The sequence below is a fragment of the Zootoca vivipara genome, chromosome 2, assembly GCF_963506605.1.
Source record: "Zootoca vivipara chromosome 2, rZooViv1.1, whole genome shotgun sequence".
Classification (NCBI taxonomy): Eukaryota; Metazoa; Chordata; class Lepidosauria; order Squamata; family Lacertidae; genus Zootoca; species Zootoca vivipara.
Genome location: NC_083277.1, coordinates 83,080,498 through 83,093,634, shown reverse-complemented (window position 1 = coordinate 83,093,634; position 13,137 = coordinate 83,080,498). Strand labels below are relative to the sequence as shown.

The following is a 13,137-nucleotide window of genomic DNA, read 5'->3' as shown; positions in this document are numbered from 1 at the left end:
GTAATTCTCCCAGAAGTCTCTTCTGAGCAAGCATGTGTAATGTTGCATTATGAGTTTCCCATTAAAGGATGAACAACTTTTTCATGGTGCTTTCTGCCACTTGAGGGATAGAAATAGGGCCTCATTCTGTTGACCACACAAGAAATAAGCATGAAAGGTGAAGGTGAGGAGAGCATGGAGAAAAAGTTAAGCAAAAGCAAAAATGGCTAAAGCATTAAGAAGAAATTGAGTAAAGCATGAAAAAAGTATTGGTCATGATTACTATGTCAGTAGTGAAAGGGTGGTGAAAGAGGAGAGCGCAAAATATGGTCTGAAGCTCAACATCAAAAAAACCAAGATCATGGCCACTAGTCCCATCACCTCCTGGCAAATAGAAGGGGAAGAAATGGAGAAAGTGAGAGATTTTACTTTCTTGGGCTCCTTGACAGCAGTCACGAAATTAAAAGACGCCTGCTTCTTGGGAGAAAAGCAATGACAAACCTAGACAGCATCTTAAAAAGCAGAGACATCACCTTGCCGACAAAGGTCCGTATAGTTAAAGCTATGGTTTTCCCAGTAGTGATGTATGGAAGTGAGAGCTGGACCATAAAGAAGGCTGATCGCCGAAGAATTGATGCTTTTGAATTATGGTGCTGGAGGAGACTCTTGAGAGTCCCATGGACTGGAAGAAGATCAAACCTATCCATTCTGAAGGAAATCAGCCCTGAGTGCTCACTGGAAGGACAGATCCTGAAGCTGAGGCTCCAATACTTTGGCCACTTCATGAGAAGAGAAGACTCCCTGGAAAAGACCCTGATGTTGGGAAAGATTGAGGGCACTAGGAGAAGGGGACGACAGAGGATGAGATGGTTGGACAGTGTTCTCGAAGCTACAAACATGAGTTTGACCAAACTGTGGGAGGCAGTGGAAGACAGGAGTGCCTGGCGTGCTATGGTCCATGGGCTCACAAAGAGTCGGACACGACTAAACGACTAAACAACAACAACAACTGTATCAGTTATCGCTACTGAGACACTTGAAACAGTACTACAGTAGTTCACTCTTAGAGGCACTTGAAAAATTATTATGCCCTGTAATTGTCTTGCCTTGTTCATCTTCCAGCACCAGTCTTTAACATACACATATCTTTAGTGCATAGTAAAGCCCTGTAAAACCTCTGAGGTTCTTAGGTTATGTGCCCTTCTGCATTCTGCATAATGCCTAGCAGGTTAGTGGTACTGTGTTAACTGTCTAATTGTAACTTCCAGAGAGAGAGAGAGAGAGAGAGAGAGAGAGAGAGAGAGAGAGAGAGAGAGAGAGAGAGAGAGAGAGAGAGAGAGACGGGATAGTTTATTGCAGCAAAAACAAAGAAGAATCTTGTGGCATTTTAAGGCTATCATAATAAGGCTAGTATTTAAGTAGCATTTGTCATGGTGACAGCTGCGTCCTACATTGCCTCCAAGGCTGTTAACAATTGCCAAACAGTGAAGTGAAAATGTAGCCTAGACTCTTCATAACGTTTACGTTGGTTACACAACGTGCTCAGGAAAAACCCTGGAAAAACCCGCAGACTGTGTATGTCACAAAATGAACAACTATCAACAATATTTCGGGCATCAGATTTATTACATAAGTTCAGCTCGTTATATAAGCTCTGAGCCCCCCCCCCCCAACTTCAGCCAAGATTGGGAAAACCTGTCATTCTACGGAAATTTAGATAAATTAGGGCCAAACTAGACGGAGAAACCTCTGAATTCACTTTGCCCAGCCATTGTTTCACACGCTCACGTAGCTAGAGACATAGAAGGTGCAAATGCACTGTTTCCCCCCACCCTCCAGGCCGAGTTTATGGGCGTGGTAAACCGTCTACATCAGAGAGCGCTCCGGGTTAATCAATAACAAGCATAAACGTCTCAATTCATTCAAAAGATGACACAGTCTATATTCATACATTAACCGAAGTGCATGAACAAAGGGGTAGTCAAGGACTGTCATACGTTAGTCCAGGTGCACAAAGCAAGCTGGTGAGCACAAGCTCAGCTGAACGCCGATTCTTATCCGAGCATCGCTTTGTCAGGCTCCCGCCCTTCAAAAATGAATGTATTCCATGCTGGTCAACCGAGGACAATAGCTTTGCGCAGCAGCGAACCCCTATGCTCGCTGCACAATGGAATCCCTCTATTATTTATTTCTATTCTAAATTCCCACTGGAAGCATCAAACCCCACGCCCGGTTCCCCCTCTCCCCGCTTCATCAGGAGACGCCTCTTATTGCTGCCCCTCCTCTTCCTCCCTTTACAATGGACATTCTTCGGAATTAGGAAAATCTAAATATTCTAATAATAGAACCTTGAGCCCCCATCTCTCGGCCTAGCCAATTAGCGGATCCACACCAGAAGGGTGGGACTATAAATCTTCCGTTGGCCAATCACAGAAGCCGGTGGAAGCGTTCGGCTTCAGCCCGACACTTTTTGCGCAAGAAGGAGGGCGGGCGCGCTAGAGGAAGCCGTCACGGTCCGCAGGCCAATTGCGACCGGGCCAATTCAGCGACGGGACCAATCGGCTGGCGGCAGCTGCGCAGGCTAGCCAATGGCGCACGCGCGGGGAGGTGGCGCCGCCGCCACCGCCGCTACTGCCGCCAGGGGAGAAGGGGGCGGAGGCGACCCCGGTCTGGCAGGGGAGGGGGGATTGGGCCTGGCTGGGCCCAGCCGGAGCCTCCTGCCACCTGCACCGAGAGAGCGGGGAGAGCGCCCCCTCCCCGCGGGCCCTGCCCAAGCCCGAGCCCGGCCCCCGCCTGGCCATGGGCAACGCGGCCACGGCCAAGAAGGGCGGCGAGATTGAGAGCGGTGAGTGCGCGGCGGCGGCGGGAGGAAGCCGGGTGTGGGGAGTGGGGGCCGCAGTCAGGGAGAAGCCGAGGCAGGAATTGGCGCCGGACCTCCCTCCTCCCTCCCGAAGCGGTGAGTGTTCTGGGGTTTGCGGGGTGCCGGTTCCGGAGAGTGGAGGAGCAGCGGGGGCGTCGCCGCCCGTGAAGCCCGCTCGGGGGGCAGGACACCCTGTCTTCTCACCAGGTACCCCGGGCCGGGAGTGGGGGTGTTTCCCGAGCCAGGCCTTTGTCTTAGCTTGCCGTGCCATGCTTATCCGAAATGGGGGGGCGGCGGCCAGGTGCCTCGTTTGTGGGACACCTGGCTGGCCGGTGCTGCCGGTGGACTTTGGGGGCGATCTGGCTGGTCTGTCTGCCGCGCTCTCCGGCGCCCCCGCCCTGCTTCCCCTGGGAGCCTGCGGGTGCGCTGCCTCCACATGGAGTGAGTCCCCTTGCCCTGGCTTCCCAGCACAACCCATTCTTCACTTTCGCCTTCCCCTCCCTAGAACATTGCTTTTAATGCTTTCTTCGATTTAGGCCCACATGTGCTTTTATTCGGGGAAGGGGGTTTCTAGCATGGAAAAACGGGGTTTTAAAAAATAAATAAATTGGCGAGTTGTTTTCTGCCTCTGGCAACCCTTCCTCTGGTTGTGCTTGTGCGCTAAAAACCAGATTGTATTGACTTTGCCTGTATCTTGTAGGTTAGTTATCCTCCCCAAATATATCAAACAGATTTAAATACGAAGCGTAGCATTTTCTCTTTTATCTGAGGCTGCTTAGTTAACAGTGGCTGGTACCGAATACAGTATGTGCAATGAAGCTAACACTTTGCTATTGCTTTTAGGCAGGTATGACAGGTTCCTGTTCAATAGACAGCTCGCCCTGTTAAAACACAAATGGAAGGCTACTTAATTCAGCAGAGACAGACGGATGTGTCCTCTACGCCCCACCCCCCCAAAGGAAGCTGCAGAATGGAACTGCAAACTGGTCAGGCAGGGCCTCAGATGGAAAGACTAGCAACAAAGCAGGAAGTATGTGTGTAGAGCGTACCTAGATGGAAAACAGAGAGGTCTGCTTGGATTGCTTTCGAGGAAGTGGAAGGCAGGATTTTGTAGCCGCAGCAGACTTGCAGAAGAGTCAAAGAATTAATGCTGGAATAGGACCTCATGAAAACTATTTAAAACCCCTTTGGGGTTCTTTCATTTTACATGTCTTCTTTGGGAGCATGTGGCATGCAAGCCTGTTCAATTAAGTCTATGAGTTTTACCTGGCACATTGCATACAAGCAGTGGGTGTGCAAAACTATGCCTTTTCTTCTGCTTTGGAGAATTCAGGTCATGTTTCTTTAGGACTAATGCATCTCATAACCTTATTTTTATACCAGCATCTTTAACAGCTGGCTTGGGCTCAGTTACAGATAAAAAATGTGAAACAAAGTTACACTGCAGGACTCAAGATTTCTAGGTGCTAGTACTATTCTTTGAACATGGAATTGTCCATCCTTAAAAGCTCCCTCAAAAGAGAGAAAGTATAGGGGGGAAATGTATGAAAATGGCAAAGGGAAGTGCCAGGGTTTGGCACAGAAGGTTATCTCCTGGAATAAGAGAGCTCTCAGACTTCTGCTCCATGTTCTTGTCCCAGCATGTACTCCTAAATCCCTTCCCAGAGTTGTGGATAGGATTCAGGAACCTTGACTTCTTGCCCATTATTACTCTCTTCCCTTCCCAGCTTTTTTTACTCTGTGATCAAAATCCCATTACTGTTTAGACTGAGGCTAACCCTTTCCCAAAGAGATTATTACACTTAGTAGCTGTATGGCAGGATTATATCTGTGGCTTGTAATGATCCCTGTAGAAAGAGGAAAGCAAGTGTATTAGCAAGGAAAACATCACTGCCTTACAGTGTTTTAACGTATTCGTTGTTCTCAGCACTTCATTCATTGTCAGCTGTTAACAGTATCCAGGATTTGCCCAACAAGACAACGACAAAAATCCACCAACAGCCTACGAATCAATATGGCTAACCTGATCCAAAAACATCCACCCCACCCCACTCATACATGAAAACAAAGTTCACCACAGCCAATCACAAACAAACAACCACACCCTAGGGCAACCCCAACCTCTCTCACCACCAGAGGAACACAAGCAAATAGTAAAGAGAACCTGCACAAGCGACGCTGACACAAAACCCCACACATACATTAAGTTAAATAGAAACATCGCAACCCACCCCCACCCTCCATGGCCCGCTCCACCTCTTACCCCCTTTTCTTCCTAATGTAACACTAATGTCGCAACAAATGAAACTGATCTGTAGAAAATGTAACTTGAAAAAAGAGACATTGCACATACAGGTGCTGGTACTTTTGTAAACCAAGAAACCTTTAATAAAAAATACATTAAAAAACAAATAGTATCCAGGAATTTAGGGACTCTGTACTAAGAATGAGATGGACCAATATTTTGGACTTCCTGAACATCAGAAGCCTGATTGATACTGTTTTTATTAACCACAAAGATAGCTATTGCCTAAGCAAGAAAACTCAACATTGTGTATTAAAAATAAGTTGTGCAAATTAATATTTTGGGAAGCACAGGTAAATGAGTGACATAGGGTAACATGAAGTGCTAGATTTATAGGTACTTGTACATGGCTTCGATGATGGCTTCAAAAACGCATTTGTAAATATTAACTCTGAAGGACTGAAACCTACTGTTATATATTTAAAACGTGGATTTATCAGCAATCCAAATATACTGCACCATATTTGAGTATGTGGAATCTCAGGACATGCATAGACTCTTAAGTTATTTTTTATTTAGGTAAATTTATACCTTGCCCTTCTATTGTGATCATGGTACTTAGAAGTGGAGTTTAAGTCAAGATAGGGAAAATTTAAGGACACTTTCCTTAAAATTGTCTTGAGTAGTTGTGATTGAATTCTAAACATCCTTCAAAACTTTAGCCTGATCATCAGATTTAACATACATGCATGCATGTCATCTAATAAATTGATGGTTGTACCCAAAGCCCATTATAGTTTTAATGCAATAATACAGAACATATATTCATAATACAAAAGGACTGCCAAGTTCCTGAAACACACAGTTTCCCTTGTATCTCTCTGAGAGCTCTAATTCTAATATTACTTTGCCTTTTAAAAATCCAATTTACCAGCATCCCTAACATAAGAAAGACAAGTTCCCAGATACACCAACAAACACAAATCCAGCTTTATTTCAGATTACACCTCTGAACCACCACCACAATTTATAGCAATTTTATCTTAACTCATTTTTCCTGATTTTTAATTTTATTTTAATTTTGCAGCCAGTGTATAGAGGGCCATTATGTATGTTATGTCATTTAAAAGAAACAACTGTGTGGGCCTGCTTGCTTGTGTGAACAAAGGTTTCAGAAAGCCATCTCCTCTATATAAGGGGCAGGCTAACAGATAATAAGTGATGTCTCCCACCTGACCATAAATACAAAGTCTGTATACAAGACCTTGTTGTAGTCGCCATCCAAGACTGTGGTGGGCATCACTTGGAAATGCAGCTCAATAAAGGCATTTCTTAAGGAAACTGGTGAAAGTTCAGATACAAGCTCTAAAATGCTCTTTTTTCAAGAGTGGGTACCAAGGGGGAAAATTTGTGTTTCTAATTAGTTGTAGGTCCCTTCTGGATTCTGTCCAGAAGATCCAATCCCTTAGTTGTCATCTAGTCAAAAAGCTATTTCCTAGCCTTTGCAACAAATGATTTATTGGCAGTTATAAAATATTACAAAGGCTATTTTCTCAAGTAACAGCATGCATTATATGAGCTCCATTAGGTAAAAAAACTTGAAGGCTTCTGAACACTGGCTTGTGGGCCATATGCTCTGTGGACCATTATACTCTGCAGAGAATAATCCAGTTAGCAACTGAAAGAAATTTAAAAGGGAACAATAGTAATTATTAATTGTTAAATAGGAACTTTAGCACACTATCCACATGATATCCAAGCAGTAAGGTTTAAGTTGTGGGACTTTGAAGGAATACTTGCATCTGCCTTTCTGCCTGCAGCTCTCCTGGTATATGTGCAGCAGTTGGAGGTGGGCTGCCTTGCAGTTTTCTAGTCCAATCTGTCCCCTTTTGTTGCTTTCAACAGATCTGAGGAGCAGACGCAACATTAGACCTGTGCCTCTATTGCTGATGCATGGAACCTCTTTGCAGATTTGTTGTTTGATCCACAAAGAAACTGTGCTGATAATTTTACTCCCAGCTCTCATTTTTGGCAGGATTAAAAAGGAAAACAAAGCATGACTTCAATTAAACAGAGCACATCTTTAATTAAACAATCCAATATAATGTATGTGAAGCTTTTATGTGAAGTGCACTTAATAGAAGCACTGTTTCTTTTTATTAAATTGGACATCCAGGTTCCTGTGGCTTGGCTGTTAGGCTCTGTGTAAAATGTCTATCATGGAATTTCTGGAAGATAGATGGATCAAGTAAACTTCCTGCCTACTCCAATGAACTCAGAAGGAGAACAATTCTTGTATTTATGTAGCCTTTGTAAAAAAAACAAAAAAAAACATGACGACTTAATTATTGTGATTCTCTTTCATTGGCGGTTTTAAAGTTGAAACTAGATAACAACTACTACATCCTACCTTTCCTTCAATAAGTTCAATGTGGAGTACATGGTTCTTCCCCTTCTCAGTTTGTCCTCACAACAACCCTGTGAGGTAGGTTTAAGTTGAGAGGCAGTGCCAAGCCCAGGCAACTTTGTGACTGAGTAGGGATTGTGCAACATTACATGGAGGTCCTTTCCAGCTCTGCAACTGTCTGTTTAAAACAGAGGTGCCTTAGGTGTGCCATCCATATATTGTTGGACCCCAGTTCCGGTCAGCTTCACCTATCTGAATTAATCATTTGGTGCAAATGATAAAAAGATTTTAATAGGCTAGCCAACAGATCTGGAAAAAATGCAAATACAGTAGGCCCTGCTGTTTGTAGCCACCTGCCAAACGTGAGTTGACTTAGCTTCCTGAGAAGGCTCTCAAATGTGGATTGGAGTGCAATAGGGGTTACTTACAGGAGCAGACACTCCTTGAGGTATTCTGGTCCAAAATGCTTGTCAATTTTTTCTCAAAGAAAATGTGGCTATATAGGTATCAAAGCTGTGGCTGACACACTATTGGTATGGTAAGTAAATATAAATGAAATGTATGGGGAACCATGGATTGCTAAACTGAACTCTTTCAGTTGCATCTTAAAAAATAGTCCAGTAGCACTTTAGAGACCAACTAAGTTTGTTCTGGGTATAAGCTTTTGTGTGCATGGACACTTCTTGGTATCTGAAGAAGTGTGCAGACACACGAAAGCTTATATGCAGAACAAACTTAGTTGGTCTCTAAGGTGCTACTGGCCTATTTTTTAATTTTTTATTTCGACTGCGTCAGACCAACACTGCTACCTAACTGAATCTTAGTTTCCCCAAAAACAAATCCATATGTTTTTGGTGCGTTCTGTTAACACAGATAATAGTAATTGTGATTCAAAAACATTTCTGCTGGAGAATGGTGGCAGACACAGATCATCTGAGCTTCCAATAAACGGTTGTATCCAGTTCAGCCTCTGGGGCAACAGAGGAGTCTGCTTTATCTGACCAGAAAGGGGGTGAGGTGATTTATTTATTTTTTGTAAATTCCCACTTCCTCCTGAGTCTGCTATGCTGTTCCAAGGGGCCTCCAGGGCAGGCACTGGGGACAAGCAGCTGTGTCCACAGTTAAAGGTAGGTTTCCTCTTCCATCACTCTCTCATCTTTCTGTTAGGCAGTAAGTTCCTTGCGGCTGGGATCTATGTTCTGCTCATTATTCTGTTCATTGCCATCAACACTGATGGAACTATATTAAAAGTAGGTTCCTTAATGTCAAGTTTCGGAAAATCTAAGCCCCCGTTTAAAAGCTGCGCTTTCCTGTTCGTTCCGCATAACTACCTACACCAAAGGCAGAACTGATGATGGACAGCTTAGTTGTTTAAAGCAGCTTTTTTTTCCAACCTGGTGCCCGCTAGATATTTCAAACTATAGCTTCCAGCATTTGCTATACTGGCAGAAGCTGTTGTGAATTGTAGCCCTAAACATCTGGAGGGCACCAGGTTGGCAAAGGCTTAAAATCTAGCTGGTATTAGAAATTGAGTTGGTTCATCTCACTCTGCAGATCTGTGACTCTTGGCTTTTGTGAAAGTGATATGATTTGCCTATGATTTCTCTACTGTATATAAAGTGGAAGGAGTTGGGGCTTCTGACCCAGTGAAAAAAACCCTATCAGCATGTACTCATCTGATTATTATTATTTTTAAAAAAATTCTTTTGCTTCTAGGAAGCCTGCAGTTTGGGTGAAGAATGTGAACACAGAGTCCCTGTAAACATACTAAAACTAAGAGAATATGCATTGGTTTTGTGGTTAAATTTTGTTTCCTTATATGTCTTCTCACCCTCAAAAGGGCCTCCAGGGCCTGCTGCAACCTTCAAGTGACAATAAAACAAATTATAAAACCAGAGATAATTTAAGATCAGCCAAGAAATCAAATTCACTGCTGGTTGTAATCGCAGCAAGTAGCAAAAGAACTCCCTGGAGTTTGGGAAAGGAGTTAGGAGTAAGCTGTGATTACCGTAAGAAGTTTCTTCAGAAGATGCAGACAGGAGAGGAAAATGTAAGAAACCTTTATCTGTGTACACTCTAAAAATATGAAACTATTTCCTTGCCCATGTAATTGGCACTCCGTTCTTCCAAGGTTGCGAACAGGCCCCAGCAGTTCTTACTCTCCTCATTAGGTTCTCCCAGTTATGTGACTGACGCAGTCTTCAAGGAAGGGTTTGATGTGCATGGGATCCCAGATGTTTTAGGGTTCTTGGTAGGTTAAAAGTGTGAGCTCGCACCGATGATTAAGATGAGAAATTGGAGCTCTATTAAAGATCAGAGTAAACTAGCAGGAACTTTGGGTAAAACGAGGTCAAACCTGAACTTACAAAGCCAATAATGGACTTTGAAAGTTTTGTGCCAAGGGTGGTTATTTTCTGTGAAGAGGTGGTATGGTAGGTAAAGGCTAATAAGGAAGCAACAACTGTTCATTTGTATGAGTAGCACAGTGTTGGGAACACTTCATACCTCACAGAGTAAAGGTTCAAGTGGTGGAACTTTTGCTACATAACTTTGAAGTGTCTAAGCATCTGTTACATAGCATGTACACACCTGAGGAGTCAACCAAGGCCGTTCCTTGCCATGTGCATAGGTGCATGTAGCTGTTTCAAACAATGTGTCCATCCTGTGTAGATCATGGATGATCTTCAAGAAACTACTATAACCCCGTAAGTCAGAATTCAAATTGCTGACATCATGAATTGGGGCCCTGCTGCACCTGTAAGCACTCATTGATCAATGTAAAAAATCCACTCTTCTTTGCAATCAAGATGGCTGGTTTAAAATGTGTTTAAAGAGTAATTTACTGCCTTAACAAACTGGAGTATGAACGCTGAGCAACCTTTTGTACGTTCCTTTGTAGAATCCAGGGATGATTTCACACTTCTTCTAGCGTGTGAATACTTCATAATACATAGCATTTAGATATTAGCCAGCTCTTAAGTTGCTTGAAGCATCTTAAAAGCAAAGTGCTGCCCACTTCATTCTCCTGAGTAGGGTAGTCAGCACGTGTTTCTGGCAGCATTCCTGTGTTTTTAATGAAGATATAATTCCTTTTGTGTACCCTGGCACTTCCAACATTCAGCATCTAGTTCTATTTTTATGAAGGGGAGGAAAACTTCTCTATCAAATTTCTCCACATCGTACTGCTAGATCAGTCTACAGATAGATACAGATTGTGGAAATTTGATGGACGCTCCCTCTGCACCAAGACCACAAGGCAACAGGATGTCCATGCCTGGGGAAAAGAGAAAAAGAGCTTGGCATGGAGGCAGTGGAAGAGTCAAGCGTGTCTTTTAGGCAGTCAACTCAGGAGAAAGGGAGCATGAAGCTAGTAGCACAAAGACCAAAAACATATCCCAAATCAGAAGCAGGATTTATAAACTGTATAACCCCGACCCCATTGCCAACCCTCTCGTTTTACACCTCTCCCACACCCAACCCCTCACAACTGGATCACCCCCCCCCCAATATTGCAAAAACAAAGAAACTTCCTCTCCCTATCTCACCACTTCTGCTTCATTTGCAGATTTCCTTCTGGCAGCAGGAGGGAGAGGGCATAGTTAAACTACATGCTGTCACAAAAGTGATGGCCACCAACTTTAAGGCTCCTGGTCATGGTGGCTGGGTATAATCTCACATGTCAGAGGTGATGTGCTTCTCAATACTGTTTGTTGGGAAGCACAAGGGGAGAAAGTGCTGCTGTGATCGTGACCTGATTGGATATACTGTTCAAGAGAACCCCATTATGTTTAAATGGAGACGGAAGCTGTCTAAATGACAATGACAAGCTGGCTTGAGTGACTACTGCCTCTTGCTAACTTGTAGCATGCTGTAAACCTTGGTGGATAAGTGAGGGAGTATTACAAATTAGTGCATTTGTAGTTTTGGCAGGAATAGGAGAGTGGTTTGGGCATCCACAGACCAGATCAGGCACGTTCTTCAGCCATGATACATTTAAGACTATCAACGCCTGGCCTGTGGAATGTTTTCTGGCAATTCTAGTTAGGAGAACTAATTTGAAGTGTAACCTTCTGTTGCCCTGTGGTTCAAGTGTGGGATTGTGTTGTGAGCCATTCCACTTGTAACGTTTTTGCAAAGGAGTAATGGCTAATAATTGTATTGATCAGGTTAGATAAGATTTACAGGCCAGGGCCTTATTGTAGCACGATGCAGTGATTGGGTTTTGGCTCTTTCCTGATGAATTTCTCGTACATGGAAGATTGGAAAATACAAATACAGTACCCAGTCTTGTGTGTTCGCTATTTATTTAGCAGCTTTTAGCCTTGCTTGTTTAGACTTCAAAGGTCATTTCAGTTGACAGAATTTATAAACAAGTAAAAGAAAACACAAATAATTAAGAGCAAAGAGAAAATGCAACCATTGGACATGCCACTAACCCAGACACCCTCCTAAAAATTGAGATCTTAAACATTATACTTTTGAAAGCTGATGCAAGAGTTCGTTAAATGCATTCCCTAGGAATAGTGTTCCTCATCCTACCGCAACAAACAAGGGAACTGTTAAGCATTGCTTTTCCAGTGTCCCCAAGGACATAATAGTGGTGGTATGCCTCTGATAACTTTGGCTCAGGGCTTTAAATATCAAAAATATACTTTGATGTGTGCTTAGAAGCACAATGGCAAACAGATGTAATATATTGTCAGCAATCTACCCCCATTAAGAGCTTTGCAGTTGTATTTATTTATTACATTTATATTCTACTTCTCTAAGGAGCTCAAAACAATGTACATAGTCCTTTCATCTTTACCCAGCCCTTGCCGTTATCTTCACAACAACTTGGTCACTAACCCAAGGTTAGTGCTTCATGGCTGAATGGGGGTTTGAACTTGGATTTCTGTAGCCTGGACATTCTAACCATTACACTACACTGCCCATTGCCCACACATAACATGGCAGTTAGGTATAGCTGACACAATAACATATACCGGTAGTTTAACGGTGCTGAACGAAAAGGAAAAAAATGGATGCATTTTGTGCCATCTGGTGGCCATTTATTTCCTACACTAGTGAAAAGAGTACAAAATAGTGTTATCCACTGCATCTCTACAAAACTGGGTGTTGTGGCCATGCATACTTCTTTGTACTTCAGTTGGAGAAGATGATCTTGCTGTAGATGGATGCTCCCACACTACCCTGATGGAACAACGTAAGAGAATCGTGTAGAGAAAAACTAAAAGAAGAATAAGTTTTATAAAGACATGAATTCTAAACACGGAAGCAGTGGCGTGCAGTGCTATTTTTTTTGTAGGGGAACACTTTTGGTCACAAGCACCAGCTTGTGAGGGCGAATGGGGGGCAGAACCCTCCTGGGCTTTGAGGAGGCGGCGCCAGGCTTTAATGCTTTAATACTCTAATTTACCGGGAACATTTAGGGGACTAGCCTAGTCCCCCTACTCCACTCCCCGGAAGCTAGTGAGGTTGGGGAGTACTGAGGGCCATTATAACTGAAGTATACCTGAAGGAGCGTCTCAGCCCCCATCGTTCAGCCCAGACACTGAGGTCCAGCTCCGAGGGCCTTCACTGCAAGAAGTAAGGTTACAGGGAACCAGGCAAGAGCGCCTTCTTGGTAGTGGCGAACACCCTCTC

General features: G+C 43.6%; 1 protein-coding gene across 1 annotated transcript in view; it reads left to right on the top strand.

Moving 5' to 3' along the window:
- The first annotated feature begins 3,751 nt into the window (after positions 1-3,751).
- Positions 3,752-13,137, top strand: part of PRKACA (protein kinase cAMP-activated catalytic subunit alpha) — a 58,031-nt gene continuing 48,645 nt past the window's right edge. Inside the window, exon 1 of the mRNA XM_035104841.2 lies at positions 3,752-3,869. Coding sequence (XP_034960732.1) covers position 3,869 — 1 coding nt within the window. The 5' untranslated portion in view covers positions 3,752-3,868. The remainder of the gene's footprint in view (positions 3,870-13,137) is intronic.